Source organism: Corvus brachyrhynchos, unplaced genomic scaffold, assembly GCF_000691975.1.
Source record: "Corvus brachyrhynchos isolate BGI_N302 unplaced genomic scaffold, ASM69197v1 scaffold444, whole genome shotgun sequence".
NCBI lineage: Eukaryota > Metazoa > Chordata > Aves > Passeriformes > Corvidae > Corvus > Corvus brachyrhynchos.
Window position 1 is genome coordinate 991,464 of NW_008237886.1, and position 18,047 is coordinate 1,009,510.

The 18,047-nt window shown below is 39.9% G+C and overlaps 1 protein-coding gene across 1 annotated transcript in view; it reads left to right on the forward strand.

The window, feature by feature from the left end:
- The window catches only part of TBC1D9 (TBC1 domain family member 9), a 34,539-nt gene extending 19,966 nt beyond the window's left edge, over window positions 1–14,573 (forward strand). The window contains exons 13-20 of the mRNA XM_017732666.1: window positions 3,247–3,345; window positions 3,468–3,536; window positions 4,834–5,074; window positions 8,780–8,845; window positions 10,111–10,197; window positions 11,089–11,163; window positions 11,303–11,403; window positions 12,323–14,573. Of these exons, the coding sequence (XP_017588155.1) occupies window positions 3,247–3,345; window positions 3,468–3,536; window positions 4,834–5,074; window positions 8,780–8,845; window positions 10,111–10,197; window positions 11,089–11,163; window positions 11,303–11,403; window positions 12,323–13,045 (1,461 nt within the window). The 3' untranslated portion in view covers window positions 13,046–14,573. The remainder of the gene's footprint in view (window positions 1–3,246; window positions 3,346–3,467; window positions 3,537–4,833; window positions 5,075–8,779; window positions 8,846–10,110; window positions 10,198–11,088; window positions 11,164–11,302; window positions 11,404–12,322) is intronic.
- Window positions 14,574–18,047: the final 3,474 nt, after the last annotated feature.

Here is an 18,047-nt window from a genome sequence, read left to right on the forward strand (position 1 = left end):
AAGGAGAGCAGCCCACGGCCAAAAAGTGATTTACAAACAAAAGGCTGAACTTTTAACTTGAAAAACGCTAATTCTCATTTAAGCTTTTTTGTGCTTTTCCAAACTGAAATAGTAGTGAAATCTGTATGATTTCAGAAGACCTTTCTATTATCAGTGAAACTTTGTTTCTTTTGCCTTTTTTTTCTTAACAAGTGCTGATTGTGACCGTGGGCTGATTGTGACTGTATTCTCTACTATCACCAAAGCTAAAAAAAAATTCAAGTGAAAGGAGCTAGTAATAACTAATATCTATAAAGGACAGGACAAAGCCTGCAAAACCAACTAAAATCTGCAGACTGGTTTCATTGTCCTTAAATTTAAAAAAAATGTCATCAGTTAAAATACCTTTGATGGTTACACTGACATACCCATTTTTTATAAAAATTAAGGAAAAAATGTAAAGATTTTTTCTCCTTAATTTACATTATTCTCTTCTATTGACATGCAGGGTAAATGAGTAATTTTAGTTCAGGAAGTTGGTTTATACTTAGCAATGGCACAGTTTTGTCAAAGGCACTTCCTATATCCCTAACCCCCCTTGCTTTAACATACCATGTTTAATAAGGAAGTAGGCAGTCCTTTGTGTATTCTGTGCTAAAAGGTAAAGTGTATCAGGGTAGATGGACGTTTGGTAGATGTCAGAATGGCCAGGAGGGAGTTTATGTGAAATTGTGTTTCCCTTACATTTTCCCGTTTTCCTCACCATGAAGACTGCTTGCATTGGCGTAACTGCTCTAAGATGAATAACCTGACTCCATGCAGAGCCAGTCTGTCTTTTTGGGCCCTCTGCAGCACAGAACCTTGTAGCTCCTTCTAGGTAAATAACCAACTGCACTTCAGTATAATTAGGCAAAACAAGTAGCATGGGGAATGAGGAACTGTGAGGAAAGCAGGAGCTGTTTGCAAAGAGAGAATTAGTTTCAAGAGAGTTGCTGTTAATTAATTTATTAAAAAAAACCCCAACAATTCTTTAGTAAACTATTAAGATTCAAAAACTTTTAAGGCATCTGTTACACCTGTTATGTTTCTGCATGAGGTATGTGCAGTCAGGGCTGAGAACTCACTGCTAGCTTTGTTACAGCTACAAAGAATGAAATATCAACTAAGTGAGCATATTTTTGTTATTTTTTGGAATTTAAACTGTTAAGAGTACTTGCTAGGTAACCATCTATTCTTAGTCTTGTAGACATTTATCATTTGAAAATAATAGGAAGACCTACAGCTGAAGAAAAGATGGGATTTTTCTGGAGACCTTTGCTTTCCCTCAAGTATACACACACCATCCCCAAGGAGAGGGGAAAACTTTGTCCCTTCTGACTGTCTTATGATATTTGTCATGGGAATGTGATGAGTCTGAGAACTTGATGGCACTGGCAAAGGCACAATATTTGAATTGTTTTATAAAGATCTGCTTTCCATCATGCTCTGACACAGTCCAGCTCTTATGTAGTCATGTTAGATGCATATATGAGAAGTCTCCAGTAAAAGTTGAAGTGATGCAGAAGAATTTTTTGGTAAATAAGTGATTAGCACCCCTCTCTGTGATGATACTGAGCAGGCTTTCTACTTTTAAAGGAGAAACAGTCTTTAAATAAGAGCATATACATAACAAGTACATTTTACACTGCCAGTGCTTTCTTAATATACTGAAAACAGTTTTTAGTAAGAACTCTCTTATCCTTTCATTCAGTTTTGTATTTAATTCAGAAGCCATAGGTCCTGGTGTCATAATAGTTATAGTAGAAGTGGCTGAAATAATGCATAATCGCTGCAGTTTTAAGAGCCTGTGCATAACTCACTAGCTGAGGAGTGTAGACTCATAATCAGAGCTGTTATGTGTTTAACTCATTTAATTTGTATGTTAGGTAATTTGGAAAAAAAATAGGCCTTCAACACTTCAGCTGTGTGTACAGTGGTATCTGGATCTTGGCCATTTTAACTAAAGGGCTGACACTCAAAGGTCTGTGCTGTGGAAAGGTTTGATACTGTTTTGACCTAGAACAGGTGACACCCTTCCAACAACTCCTTGTACAGTTTGAAACTTTGCCTGGGCAAAGGACCATTTCCAGAAGGTAATCACCTGCAACCTTCCTTTTTGGTAGACTACATGAGTTTTAGTTTTATGGATGTGAACAGACCTTCTTATTTGGCCCCCAGACCAGTGAATAAACTCTGATTACTGGAATAGGTGTGGCCTAAAAGCCACAAAAGATCTGTCTTTTCAAGGTCTTGTGACCTCTGTGGTGCTTGATATTCATGAAGGTTTATCTACATGCCATTTTTGTCAGAAGACTTCTTTATTTGCAAAACGCTCACAAGTACATGAAGCCTCTTTCTACTGCTAAGGTACATGATAAAGGTGAACACCTTTATCTATAAATGCAGCTTTAGCATTAATTTCATTTACAAGAATGTGCCAGGAAATTATGACCTGCTTATGTAGATGCACTTGCACTGGAAATATAAACCCATCTTGTGTGAAAGTGTGTCCTGCCACCCCTTTATAGCTTTACATGTGGTGCAGTTGATGTCTGGCATTATTATTTTGGATGGCAAGAAACTTCTGCTTATAATACTTCTACAAAAATAAATCTTAGGGATCAGGCATTCCTCTGCATATGAAAATACAGAATATTATTCCTAATAGGTTTTCCCCCTAGGATGCTTTTGTAGTATGCGCAGGACACTGACACTGTTACGTGCATTGTGATAAAACTTTCGAAAGTAAGACTTGGGTATTAAAGAGAATATCTTCCTAGTGGAAATTGCAATCTTGCTAGTTGGTTTCAGATTCTCAGAATGTAAGGACTGCTGTACTGTCTCAGCCATTAGAGATCCAGTTAGTTCAATATCCTCTTTCTGTTGTGATTATGAGACATTCCAGGACAAGCTGAAATAAAACTCTGCAGGAGGACTTACGAAACAATCTATTCACAGAGATTTGCCCAGCAAGAAGTTTCTTAACTACTGAGATTACAGTTTGAAATGAGAGAGTTTGAAATTAAGACCTTTCAAATTAAAATAAGTTCTTGGGAAAAATAAAATCTAGTCTTTGTAACTTTGTAATGTGTTAGAAAAATGCATTAACAGCAGCTTCATTTGTGGTACATCATGTAATTAAATTAATTTCTCAAATACATTAAAGGCAATCTAAATATTCTGAATATTAATACACAGACAATCATGTACTACTTTTTCTCTTTCAAGAAATTCGGAAGTATCCGGGCAGATTTAATTGAACAAATGAGATTCAAACAAAGACTGAAAGTCATCCAAACCCTTGAAGATACTACGAAGCGCAATGTGGTAAGTACTGAAATAATGTTCTTTGCAAATAGTAAGTTCAATCAGTTTCTGAAGTTTAAATTAACTTTTCAGTGAGACATGGATTTCAAATCTCTAACTGTTAATGTTGTGTGTTTCAAAAGGTACGAACTATTGTGACAGAGACTTCTTTTACTATTGATGAACTGGAGGAACTATATGCGCTTTTCAAGGTAAAGCTAAGTGAAGATAAGATCATGTGCCTCCAGGAAGTGTAAATGTTCATTTTTGATGTGGGACTCTGTCTTGTCTAAGCACCAGGTCAAGTCTGTCAGTTATTATTGGGTATCTTGATACAAACTTGAATTAGCTGCTGTATTATTGATATACAAAAAAAAAAAAACCTCAAGCAGTTTTTAAACATCCTGGAAAGGATTCATTCACTAGATGATTTGTCCACAGAAAAAAAGTATGTACTGATGAAACTATTAAATGAAAAAGTGGATAGTGGCTTTTGATCAATCATTAGAAACTAAACATATGTCTCTCTCTACCTAACCCAAGTTTTGAAATTTATCACAATTGTTCTATTGTCTCAGACAGTTAATACTTTCTTATTGCAATAGCCTATTTCTGCCATTGTTAATGCTTTAATGCATTACATGGGAATTTAATGTCACAAAGTGATGTGTCTTTGTAAGTTGGTTGTACAGCATTGCCATTAGATCCACAAATTTAAAGGTGGGCATTTAAATGCGTTAACTTCACCTTCATCCACAACGTCTTAAAACAAATTACTTTCTTCCTCTGTTTTTTTATAACAGAATTTTTTTTTTAATATGATGAAGAATTTACTTCCTTTTAATTTCCCATCTGTAACGACAAGTCCAAGTTGTCCAAATCCTGCAGTGCCTTCTTTCAGTCTTCCAGAAATAAGTGAGACCAAGTCAGACAGTCCTCCCTAGTTGATTGCTGTGCAGGGCTGGGATCTTTTTCTCTAAGCTTCTGAATTATTTTGAATTAGATTCTGCCAAAATCAGCTCCAGAACCTCCACTGACTTCAGTAAGACTGAAAGAATAGTACAGTATTCAGTATTTTTGAGAATCTACAGTGCAACAAAAAATATTTCAAATAAACAGCTATTTCCATATGATTAAAGATTAAATAAAGATTTCATGAGACTTCTGACTTGACAGCTTGATGAGGGTGCAGAGGGTGACTAAGCACAACAAGCCTGTGAAGTCACAGCTCTGACCAAAACAGGTATTTCATGTTTCATCTGACTGGGAAGCAGAAAAAGTTTTGCTTTACCTTCTTTTTTGTTTTTTTATAGAGGGATGCTTTTTTATGCTGGTTAGAGGAGAAACCGCTTCCAGAAGTGGAAGGGCTGGGTGAATCGAAATGCATGTGTTATCTTGCATTGTTTTAAGAATGCAGGGAAGAGTTGTTTGGAATTTTTTTTTATCATGGAGAGCAATGAATTGTTTATAGAGGTGCTGACAATCTCATGGTGTTTACCTTCTGTTCAGGCCGAACACCTGACCAGCTGCTACTGGGGAGGAAACAGCAATGCCACGGAACGGCACGACCCCAGCCTGCCTTACCTGGAGCAGTACCGCATTGACTTTGAGCAGTTCAAGGGCATGTTTGCCCTCCTCTTCCCCTGGGCATGTGGAACTCACTCAGATATATTGGCTGCCCGCTTGTTCAGGCTTCTGGATGAAAACGGAGACCTGCTCATCAACTTCCGTGAATTCGTCTCTGGGCTAAGTAAGGAGGATCCACAGCACTTTCAGAACAACGTGACAAACCAGTTTGTTTCTGTTCAGCTTATTTTGTCATGCCTGTGACAGTGGTTCCCTCTGGGGTTTAGGCTGGTCTTAGTAGGTGAATCTACATTAGCCAGTGGTGTATCGCTGGAAAAGGACAACATGTGAACAGATCTGTTAGGACTTGAGGATTTCACTGACTGCTAACTTTCAACACAAAATTAACTGCAACACGTGTGCTTAACAGTGTATTACTCCTAGTCACAGTTAGAGTCTGAGCTGCTACCTCTGTTGCTTCTGAGATCAGTAACCAAGACTGCAGAAAGCAGTTTGGAAGTCCCCTGAAAAGGAGAAAGTGGAGGTGCAGGTCAGAGAGGGAGGCTGAGCGTTTTTAGTCTTGAAGAAGCAAGATTTCAGGGCATGAAAGTCAACATGGTGAGCCCCAGGATTAACATGAAGAGGCACAGATGAGGTAGGAGCCAGCCACTTCTTTTTTGAATATAGCAGGAGTTGTCCGCTGTAAGTGACCAACATCTCACTATCTACCATGTTGATACACAGCAGCCTGGAATTTCCTCCAGCTCTACATTTTGATCCTTTTTGACAGTGAAAAGGTTTCCCAGTCTGGCTTTCAGCAACTCTTTGTAACAGTATGTTTAAGCATTAGGGCTCCAAATGCAGCCTTGCATTAAAACCTCTGTACAGCACCTGTTCTCTTTTAAGTGCAAAATAGCTGTGACAGTAAAACTGTCTGCACACCTCCCCTTCACACCACCCAAAAAATCCCAGTGCTTCCCATGATGCAGTGATTGGTATTTGAGGTACTGTTTGCCAGGTAACACTCAATGGCTTTTTGAGGACCCAGGAATTAACTAATCTTCCTGTTTACAGGATGCTGTTAGTAACAGTCAACCAGTTATTGACCGAGACAGCATGTTTTGGAATCAGTAATGAGTAATAAGAACAAGGGCTAGTCTTGAGCACTGTGAACAGAAATGAATGTAAAATGCACAAATGTGGCTATAAGCCAACATGACTGAATTAAAATCTTCAGTGGGCAAAACAATCAAAAATGCTCATTCTGCAAACTCACATTTTTCAGAAACTAAGCCCAGTGTAGTATAATTTGAAAACCTTTTTTCCCCCAAAAATATAAGTCAAGCCTGCTGACCCCTTTATTCATTGAGAAGGATGTGAGTAGTAGCAAGGACAACGCAGTCAACAAAAGAACAATGGATCTGTTTGAGCATATTTCACCATGCCCCAGGACTTTCAATAATTCCATTTCTTTTTCATTGTCCCTACAACAAATAGCTTAAGAACTTCCTACTGGTGTATTCTTTATGTTTACTCTGTGCCCTGTTGCAATAATATAGTCCAAATATAGGAGTGGTTTGCCCAGTGAGTTGTGCTGCTCAGGAGAGGTTTTCAGCCTTGGTTAGGAGCTCTTTGGGTTATTCACTCATGACAAAGCTCCCCTGCACCCCTGTAGCACACTGGGGATTATAGCATGACGGTTGTTGACTGCACATTCAAGTAAACTACTGAGATCTCTACATCGATTCAAAGTGGCCTCCTGCCTCCCGTCGGGTTTTTGCAATACTCTCTTCTCAGAGCACACAGCTCTCCCACTTCTCCAGTGGCTGCTGCTGACTGCAGCATTTGTCAGAGCCTCCTGCCGAAGTCAGCACCATGAAAGCTGTGTCTTGCAAGGAGTACCTGAGTGTATTTTTTTTTTGCAAACAGGTTTTTTTCAACCACAGAATGCAGGAGGATATTCAAAAAGCAGAGTGCTAACCTCACCACTTCTCCAAGCCTTTCAGGGGCAGGATCACCTCCCTTGACCTGCTGGTAATGCTCTTCCTAATTTTGAGCAAAAAGGAAAAGGGGTGCATTAGGAGGAAGGAAAAGTACGCATCAGAAAGCACACACAGATTGATCTCAAACAGTAGCTATGGAGCTTTTTCAGTTCTCTTCATATCTGGGGACAGAGAGACGAGCAAGCCTACACATGTCACCCTGTGCCCTGAATCCTGTTTTGGTGACTGTTTCCCTGCAGTTCCCTGTTGGTGGAGGATGCAGAAGTGCAGCCCATTCTGTCCTTTGGTTACTTCATGTTGCCTTTACCAGAAGGGAAAGTATGGCAGCTGGTGTGGGGTCAGTAGCTCTGACCGAGGAAGCTGTGACTGGTCCGGAGAGATGGTCCCAAAAGAGATCGTCTTCCCGAGGCCTGGTGTCTTCCCTCAGCTGCTGGCTAGGAAGCTGTCAGCTCTTTAGTGATTGTCAGCTCAGCTCTGCAGGGCAGCCTCCAGGCCAGACCAGGGAGAGAGACGAGAGTCCCGTGTAGCTGTTCCACACGAGGTAGCTTTATTAGTTCGGCGAAGGGGAGCCAGGGACGAGCATCTCTCTGCCCTCACAGGGGCAGGGGGCTAGCTTTATAGGGACACAGGGGGTGGGTATCAGAGGGTAAGGGGCAATGGGTTATAAAGGATCTGCATAGGGTCTCCCAGAGGATTCTGGGTCTGTCTTCTTCTCATCGTAACTGAAGAGTAGCTCCCTTTCCAGGGGAGTTCTGCTGGGAGGTTTAGGCACTCTCCTTATCTCAGCAGATGTCCCTCCAGGGTGGGGGCTGGGCATACCCCACAGGAAAGCATTATCTGCATGGTATGATACACCAGATAGGAACATAAGGAGGTTTTGTGCTTAAAAAGGACCATGTTGAAAGCAGAACGGCTAATGTTTGGCCTAACATCTGTATTTATTGGAGTGTTAAGCTTTACAAGAGACTGTGATTGTTAGTACTTGCCACACTACACTTTGTAGTTTGCATAGGCAAGTTGACACAGTCACCTATAACATAAAAATAAATCTCTGCACAATCTAATTATTGAAGGTTAATTCATTTATTTATGAATGGCATGTCACAGGAAGTGAGATTTATGAAAAAGTCTGATTATTGGTTATTTCATCACTTTAAAATTATGTACTATCTATTTAATTAATTGGAAGGAGGGGCTTCAACAGACCTCTTGGATTTCATACAGCTAATTGTAGTGTAGTCCACAAAAGAATAGGGGTTGATGTGGAAAAAATCCCCAGAAAATATTGCCTGAACGTCAGTTTAGTCCATGGCTAAGCTATGATAAATGCTGTTTACTTGAATTTCTCTCTTTTTCTTTTTTTTTTTTTTTTTTTTAATGTGGAAAAAATCCCCAGAAAATATTGCCTGAACGTCAGTTTAGTCCATGGCTAAGCTATGATAAATGTTTTTTATTTAATTTCTCTTTTTTTTTTTTTTTTTTTTTTTTTGTAAATATCTTAATGCTCTGAGACATGTGATGTTGTTATTGGATCCTCAGATCAGAAAGTCAGAAGTTCTCACAAAAAAGGTCATGTTATGTTCCGCTGGAGGCCTTTCTGAGTGATAATGCCATAACCATAGATGGAGTGTTACGAAATAGGCATTTAATAAAGGACCCAAGATTGAAGTACAAAATTCAGGGTAGATTTGTCTGTGCTCTTTTACTATTTCTACTGTATGATCTTAGAAGTCAAGCCATATGATCTCGAGCTGGGGAAGTACTGTAGAGGGGTACAGTACTTCCCAGAGTGCATATAGCAGCCTCTAAACCAAAATATTGCAGCAATAATAAATAAAATGGCATGGAATGCTGAGTAGTAATGTTCTGCATGTAATGTTGTTTAGGTGCAGCATGCCATGGAGATCTCACAGAGAAGCTGAAGCTACTGTATAAAATGCATGTTTTGCCTGGTAAGTAAATGATGTTAAAATAGCTCTTGTTTTGCTGAGAACAGGAATTTGGAGCAGAGTTGTTATGACTGGCTTTCCCAATTAAAAATTTAATTTGTGGGAATTATTGTAGCTGTTTATGCAGCAGTAAAATAAGAGAGCTTCTACTCTAACCAGACAGAGATTTGGAAAGTCTGAAAGCACCCTCACAGCCCTCAATTGCTTCCTCCACAAACATTTGTATGTCTCTTGCCTGTTAAGCTGGGATAGTGATATCCCCCAGGCATAAATCCAGTGTTCTTCGTTGTTGCCATAATGCACTCTATTTAAGAGTTTGAAAATTAAACTAGTTTGAAATGTTCCTGCATGTCCTGGCTCCTCATTTCTGTCCCCAGGCTTGCTTCTTGGTTTCCCCTCTGGGCTGGCAGAACTGTTTGCAGAGGGAAGCTCCAGATCGTTTCATAGATGTATTTTCCAGAGAGCTGTACAAACCTGGACTCAGCTAAGTGACAGAGGCAGTTAAGGGTGGAGAGGGGATGAAAACGCCTCAAAACAGTTTTGAAAATGCTATACTGGAACTGTGTCCTCTCTGGCTTGTCGCACACATGCCATAAAGAACCTACCACGGTCCTCTCTGAACTTGCACTTTAAGAACGTTGCAACTGCTTGGGTAGTTTAATTCTTGTGCACATTTACATGCTCTGGTAAACATATCTAAAAACTTTGGGAGGACATTCACCTTTCTATGCTTTGAACATGCATCCCTGATTGCTCCCAGCTGGCTTTGCTTGGAGGTAAGCCTGAGTGATTAAGTAATTTAACTGGGAAAAAATACTTACAATACTTTTTAAAAATACTTAAATTTTTTTAAAAATTGAACTATTACAGAAAAGATCTATTCTTAAGAATGCAGCTTCTCATATTTGGGGACTGGTAAGCTCATACCAAATGATGACAGACTGTTTCCAGCTAGGAAAGAGTTCACACCCTGCTTAGGACACACTGAGCTGCACAGAAGAAAGTATTGGAAGTAGACATGGGAAGATGGGTAAGCAAGCCTCTGAAAGCAAACAACTCCATATGAGACAGTATTGGATGTTGGGAAGGAGACAATTCAGGTCCAGTTGTTTATCTCCTGTGAGTTAAGAAGAGATGAATCCTAGCCCATCACACCCTCATACCTTTACTTCTAGAAATCAACATTCTAAATGTATTAATGGAAATACCTTTCAGTTTTTAATTGAAGGGTGGAAATTTTAATGAAAGAATTTTACTGTGTTGCTTAGATCCATCCCCTGAGCAAGAAGAGCCAGACTCTGCTTTTGAAGCTACTCAGTACTTTTTTGAGGACATCACACCAGACTGTACACATGGTAGGCCTCTTTTGTCTCGGGTGTGAGAAGATGAGGTGATGCATTTCAATCAACATGTCTTTTTAGGGAGCTACTTTTTAGCTGGATTAAACTTTGTTATCAAAGTATTCTCTGTAAAAAGAATTAAGAAGCATCTGTAGATGTGTTGATATCTTTAGAGGTGTGGGCATGTGTATACTAAGAATCCCACTGAATTGTGCATTGCTGAAGTGCTTTCAGAATAATGCCATCAGTGTGTTGTAGAAATAATTTTGTAGAGAATAAGAATAAATAGATTGGCTTTCAAGATGTGTTTGGATCAGAACTTAAAACATTCTAAAAAACTGAGAGCAAAAGATACATCAAAATGTAGCTCAGCAGTTTGAAATCTTATGTGCCCTAATGAGAGCCAGCATCTATTTGCTGCTGCTTTAAATGGTTTTCTCCTTCTTGAGATACTTGATGTGAAGTTTCTTTCTGATTCAAGAAAAATATAAACCATCCTTCATGTTATAAGTGGGAGGAAAGTTGTTTGAAGGTACAGATAAGACTTAATAGACTAGAAATGGCAATTTTAAGTCCTGAGAGGCAAAAGAAGATGCAATAGTATAATCACCAAACATGTATCATGCTAGGAGTTGTGTTGTATTAGCACAGGTTAATCATTGTACTACACGAACTAAACCTAAGATTGTGCCAGCCTCAGTAGTGATATTATAAATTAAATTGAATTTGTGAGCAGGTATAAGAATAAGCAAAAATCATCATTTATTCCTATAATTTTTACTCTGCTTTTTTTGCAGTTTGTAAATATTTGTAAACATTTCATTATTTTGCACTGTACACATGAAAACAATGTGTGTATCTAAACCCACACTGATCTCTCTCTCCCCCTGCCCCTCCTCTTCCTAGTTGTTGGCCTAGACAGCAGGAACAAACATGGAGTAGATGATGGGTTTGTTACAGTGAGTCTGAAAACAGACAAAGGTATGCTTGGTGTCTCTGTGTGAGTTACATCTTTCATTTCATGTAAAGATGCTGCTTTTGAAAGTGAGGAATAAAAGTAATAATTTAAGGTTTCTTCATGGACTTTTTCCTCCATCTCTGGGTAATTTGTTGGCAATAGGCAAGAAGAGCTCACAAGAGAATCGAAATTACCTGAGATTGTGGAGCCAAGAGAATAAATCCAAAGCAAAAACCACAAAGGACTTGCCAAAGCTGAATCAGGTACTTCTGCTGACACTTACTTGTCATTAACTTTCAACTTTCTTCACATATATATAAATATTCAATGCATTAACACTGAGCAAAGGTGTTATTTTGAGCAGAGACTTTTTTACCGGACCAGCAGTTAGCTGATTGCAGAAGTTTACTGTTTACAAAATGCTGTAACTGGCATTCAGCTCCCAAAACATCCCAAAAATGAGATACTCACATATAGGTATGATAACATATTATTTTGATCTCTAGAAAAGGATGTGACACTGAATATCACGAGCCAGCTCTTAATATCTAATAAACATAACCTGAAAGAAGTATTTTATGTTTTGTAATTTGTAATGCCAGCCTCATTTCCCTTAGATCCACAGCTGCTAAGGAGGAGGGGACCCACTCAGATAGCTGTTTCCTCCAGAGCACATAGGGAAGGTTTATTCCCTGTAGAACAATGATTCTTACTTAAGGTAGCCCTGAGCAAATCTTCCTATTTAGTTCATCAGTTTTGAATTTCAAAAGACTTGTATCCAGCTAAGTTACTTCAGTCAGCTAAAGAGTGCTGCAGGTCTTCATTTTTCATTACTTCTCATCAGTTTTAGCAAACCCTTAGTTATACTTAGCATCATTGCTGCAAGAAAATTCACCAAAATGAGTGCGAGGTGTCTCACTGCTCACCCTCTGTTGCCCTCCTGTGGCTGCAGAGAATTATATTTGTTGGACAAAGCATCCAATAATTTATTCTAAATACCCTTGAGAAACACAACATATCTGACTGCTGAGTCATAGAAAATGCTTCCTAGACTGCACCTGGGTTATTTTGAATTTCTCTTTAGTCACATAAACTCTTGTGTCATGCCTCAATCCTAGACTTTTAAAACTGATTTGGAAGATGTCGGCATGATTTTTTCCTGTTTCTTCCCCCTGTGTTTAGGGGCAGTTCATTGAGCTGTGCAAGACGATGTACAACATGTTCAGTGAAGACCCCAACGAGCAGGACCTGTACCATGCTACGGCTGCGGTAACGAGCTTGCTCCTGGAGATTGGGGAGGTTGGGAAGCTCTTCAGCGTGCAGCCCCCCAACGACACAGACAGCAGCAACAACTGCAGCAAAGCTATTCAGAGCGAGCTGTTCCAGAAGAAGGAGCACCAGCAGTACCCCCTGGAACAGCACAAGGCGTTCCGGGGCAGCCTCATGGCCAGCGAGGAGGAGGCCGCTTGCACTGACAGCGCCCTGGGCATGCAGATGGAAGACATTAAGCTGGAAGACTCTTCTCCCAGGGACAACGGAGCCTGTTCTTCCATGCTCATTTCTGATGACGACACGAAAGATGACAGTTCCATGTCCTCCTACTCGGTGCTGAGCGCAGGCTCACATGATGAGGAGAAGCTGCACTGTGAGGACATCGGGGAGGACACAGTTCTGGTGCGGAGCAACCACACCCCTGCCCTCCGCAGGAGTACAAGCATTGACAGGGACTGGGCCATCACCTTTGAACAGTTTTTAGCCTCCCTTCTGACTGAGCCAGCGCTGGTCAGGTACTTTGACAAGCCTGTGTCCATGATGGCTAGGATTACTAATGCTAAAAACATAAGGATGAGGGGTAAACCAATAACCTCGGCCAGTGACTATGAAATCTCTACTATGTCGGGATAAAAGGCAGTTGGTTTTTTTATTTTATTTTTTCTTTTTATTCTCTATTTATTAGTACCTGGCAGAGGCCCTGGTATTTTCAAAACCTAGTTGTTTTCACTAATGTGAAAATGTTGGGGTGCAAACTTAACTATCTTCAAGTATAATCACTCTTTCTGTGGGAAATGTGACACAAATGCAAATTTTATTCAAAATACAGAAAAAAAATAACGCTTGTCAGTGAAGTGTGTGTATTATTAATATTGCTGTCAGTGTATAATGGTAAAGATTAGTTCTTAATTTCTAAATGTAAACTTAATGCCAATATTTATGTGCATTTTTAAAATAGACATATATAGAGATCTGACGCTTGGGAAAAAAAATTAACAAAATGGGAAGAGCCTAAAATTTAAGGGGACGCTGTCAACCTGAAAAGGACCTCAGGTGAAAATAAGTTCCAGGCAACATCCTTGATGCCTAGTTTTATTTCATACAATTTTTTTCCAAAGAGGCTTTGAACGTATGCTTTGATTTTACTTTTTTGAATATATGAAAGACCACTTCAGTGACACCTGCCTGGCTCCTAACTTCCTCTGCCTGAGGACCGGTATGCTCAAGTAAAAGTGAGAAGTCCATCCCAACCTAGCTGCCACATCAGGCAAATGTGGATTAACGTGATGGTTTCTGCCCACTTGCCTTTCCCTGGGTTTAGCAGAGAGAAAGCCCTTTCCCAGCTGCGGCCACCAAAATCTCCAACATGAGATACAGCCCAGGGCTGTATTCCTAACCAATGGACTTGGAAGCTTTACTGGTGTTATCCAAAGACAGTGTATGCAGGTCCCGGAACAGATTGGTAGAGTCTCTTTTCAAAATGTGAAGTCTGTTTTTAAAAGCTTAAAAAAAAATTATATATATCTACTTCTAAGGCTGGATCTACAGTAAATATAGCTTAGTTCTTAAAAGTAACCTTTACCACCAACTTACTATATCCTTGTTAGATTAAGAAAATAAAAGCCTGTATTGCATACATCTTTATTTACTACAGTGTAAAGCAGCAGTAATGAAAAAAAAATCTCCAAGATAATGTAACTGAATGTTTAAATCTTACTGAGAACACTGTCACTTTATATGAAATGAATAATATCCTGTATTGACTTACTGAATAATATGTTAAAATGAAAACTGGAGCACCTGCACTTTGAATCCTTGCTTTTTTTATACAGATATCTGGGATTTTTTTTTAAATTTTGTTAGCTGTTTTTTAATTCGTATCTGTTTGTTTCAGGATCATGCCTACATGCCTAATCTTTATTTGCTGTTTTGAGAATATTTTCTGTAGAATACTGTTGATTTTTTTATACTCCTGTATAATACTGCATCCATGTAACTTGCAGATTTTTTTAGCACAAGCTATGTTTAATTATTTTATTTTAAAAGAATGCTTTTAAACTGTCAGATGAAGTGGTTTTTAACCACAAATAGGTAATGTGAACAAATAAAGTACACTGCACAGATTTGATTTTTAACTATTAAAGTCATGCTAGAGGGAAAATGAGGTGGTTGTGCTTTATTACACAGACAAATATAAGTACATCTACCGGTAACAGTATGAAAAAGCAGTATAGTCTTTCTGCTGTGACAGAACATATCTATTAAATACTGATATTAACTTGAAGCCATGATCACCATTTTGGATACTATTACTTTGTTTTAATTTAAGATGCCAAGGCCAGAGTGGGGTGCTTTATTGTAATGCCTGGCAGCCGAATAAGCTGTCATGGAAGTCTTCAGCAGTAAGAATTAACATCCTTAAGTGGACTACTGACCTTTTTAAGTTTGCAGCTCTTTTAGGTGGTAAGGTGAATTTAAGCCTATCAGCAAGCTTACACACACCCCTAGAGACACACAGGACACAGCTCCAAAACATTTATCTTTGAAGGGCTTGTCAGCTTTGTTCCCATCCCACCTACAGGGCAGGGGATGCAACGGTTCACAAGAATTATTGTGCTGTTCCGGCTACTGTAACAAGACTTTACACAAGTGGATCTCTGGTGTAACATGAGCCAGTTGTCAAGGCAACTTCTTTCTGTTTTGCACTAGTAGCTTTCCTTACCTTGCTGATCACATCAGGAAAGCTCCCAAGTGTGAGCCTGGTCCTCTTTAAGAATGGCATTGCTATAGGTAGCAGCCAGGTGAGCTGATCTGCTCCAGGTTTGTTTGGATGAGGCTGCTCACTTGATCAGGACCACTGTGCAGTTGCCTATTTGATGACAAGGTCTGCTGTGCCCTATTCTTTAGTAGCTGTTTGGGAGCTGGTGAACAGAAAGCTACACAAGAATGCAACTGACCAGCATACAATGGTGTGAAACTTCTGGAAAAATGTGAATATTTTTAAAGGCTTATTGTATGTGCAGGTGTGCTACACAGAAAGTGAGTATGGCTTTAGAAGTACCTCTGTCTTGTGCTTTATGTGCTTGGAGATACAGTCTCCTTATTCTGTGAATCGTACTGTTCAGTTGGGGCTGCTATTTTATAGAGCTTTTTTATATGTTATTTTATATAGAACTTTCACTACTAAAAAAAAAAAAAGAAAAAACTTGAGAATATTTCTTTATGGCTTTTCTTCCACCTTAGTCAGACGCTGTTAACACCTGGAAGTTCTGTGGCACTTACCTCCTTCATTGTAGCATCTTGCAGCTCCTGAGTTCTAGGTGTTAGAGCTGAGGGTTGAGACTTGGAAATGTTTGTGTTAGACAGATAAGAAGCTCATTATGTGACGTATTAAACCTACTGAAAAAATGACATCAAAACTGTTGTAAAGTGTAAAGCACTTCATGAGTTCTTACACAATGATGTTGGAGCTTCTGTTACAGTAGAAGTCAGGTGTTGTGTCATAAATTCAGATGGTGGAGGCTGGTGTGGGATATATCATGTGGCATGTGAGGAACTGTGGGAGAGAACGGGAGCAGCCTGAAAGTGGCTGGTAAGACAAAGAGACTGTGCTTTTGCTTGGAAGGCTGTGCAGCCAGGTCTGGTACCTCCTGAGTACTCCACAAGCTTCTGGATCCCTCCTGTCAGAGGGCCTTCATTACTAATCTTTAATTTTGCAGCATCATAATGGAACTGTGGTAATTGGGTTTCTCAGCAGTAGGTGTGATACAGTAACCGACAAAAAAAGTCAGGAAGTTTTAATTCCATCAGAATACTTAGAGCAACACAACGAAGCTGCTGCATAAACACTAAATCTACAGCTTGCCTGACTGCAGAAGCAGTAGGTCAGAGAAGGCTCTCCCAGTGTATTAAAGGCAGGGAGAACAGCTCAACAAGTTTGGGTTGTATGTGCCGTGGTGAATCCTGGTGCTGCTGCTCTGCAAACTTCTGGCATCCCTGTGGTGCCCAGTCTGCTCCAGTTCTTGGTTATCCAGTACTAACAAGGGATGCTGTAGCTAGAAGACACCTTTTATCAGAAATTAGGTATTAACATAAAAAGTAGTTGATATGTTGTACCCATTTTTGTAAGAAACATGGACTAGTTGGGCTTAGAGTAAAACATTTTGAACAAATGAGACAAAGCTAGGAATTGTATATGAGTTGGTAGGTCAGCTTAGACTATGGCAGAGTGTGCCATGGTATCCTGGCCTTTTGCTTGGTTAGAGTATGAGGTTCCAGTGTTCCTTCAAATTCTGGTGTCAATTCCTGGTGCTGAGGGAAAAGGCTGGTCTGTGACTAGAGCTCACCAGTTTAGGGGAGCAGAAGTGTTATGGTGAGAATGAAAGTGAAGTAGTTGTATCTATTATTGAGCCTTATCCTCTGGTTGGAAAGAACATTCCTTCTATGCTATTTCTGTTTCTTTCAACTGGAAGATAGTCTTGAGTCAAGTGTTATATAGTTCAAGCTGCAATTACGACTTTTAACATTGTGATTTAACTCCAGGCAGCCACAGAGCCCCAGGCATCCAGTCTCTCCCTCCCCCACTAGTGGGATCAGGGAGAGAATCAGAAGGGTAAAAGCCTAAAAACTCATGAGTTGAGATAAAGACAGATTCATAGGGAAAGCAAAAGCCACACACACAAGCAAAGCGAAACAAGGAGTGAATTCCCTGCTTCCCATGGGCAGGCAGGTGTTCAAGCATCTCCAGGAGAGCAGGGTCCCATCACACGTAACTTGGGAAGACAAACAGCATCACTCCAAATGTGCCCCCTTTCATCCTTCTTTCCCTTTACTTTAAATACTGAGTGTGATGTCACATGGTCTGGAATATCCCTTTGGTCAGTTGGGGTCACCTGTCCTGGCTGTGTCTCCTCCCACCCTCCCAGGCAACCCCAACTTCATCACCAGTGTGGCAGCATGAAAAGCAGAAAAGGCCTTGGCTCTGTGTAAGCCCTGCTCAGCAATAACAAAAACATCTCTGTATCATCAACCCTGTGTTCAGCACAAATCCAAAACACAGCCCCATAGCAGCCCCAGGAAGGAAATTAACTCTACCCCAGCCAAAAGTGCCACGGTTTAAAGTGTTAATTTATTCAATAGCAAAACCAGAAATTGGCCCGACAGCAAATAGTAAAAAAACAAAAATGTGGCAGTGAACATCACACTGGAAAATGGCTAACTAATAGAAAACTGGGACATGTGCTGATAGCAGCACCATTGCTGTGCAAGAGTGGCTTAGAGCTTGGAATACAAGCTGTGAAATACAGCTTAGTCAGTCTTAACTGCAGTGCAAGGTGTTCCGGATAAATGGTGGCAGATATCTCTAAGAATGTCACTTTAGAAGACAATTAAGTTCTGGTTCTTCTCTTTCCTGTAGTACTCAGTATCTCAGTTTAGATTTCCTGAGTAGCTGCTTGCTCATCCCATTTTCTAAAATAACACATTTGCGTAACTGATCAACCCAACATTTGGAGTTTGGAGGACTGGGATGTTCCTGTAGTGGCAGGGCCTGTTCTGTGCTTCTGTAGAAATAAAAAATTGCTCCAGGTAAGATCTTGTAATTCTCATGAAATGGCACTTCGGTACATTAATAGGA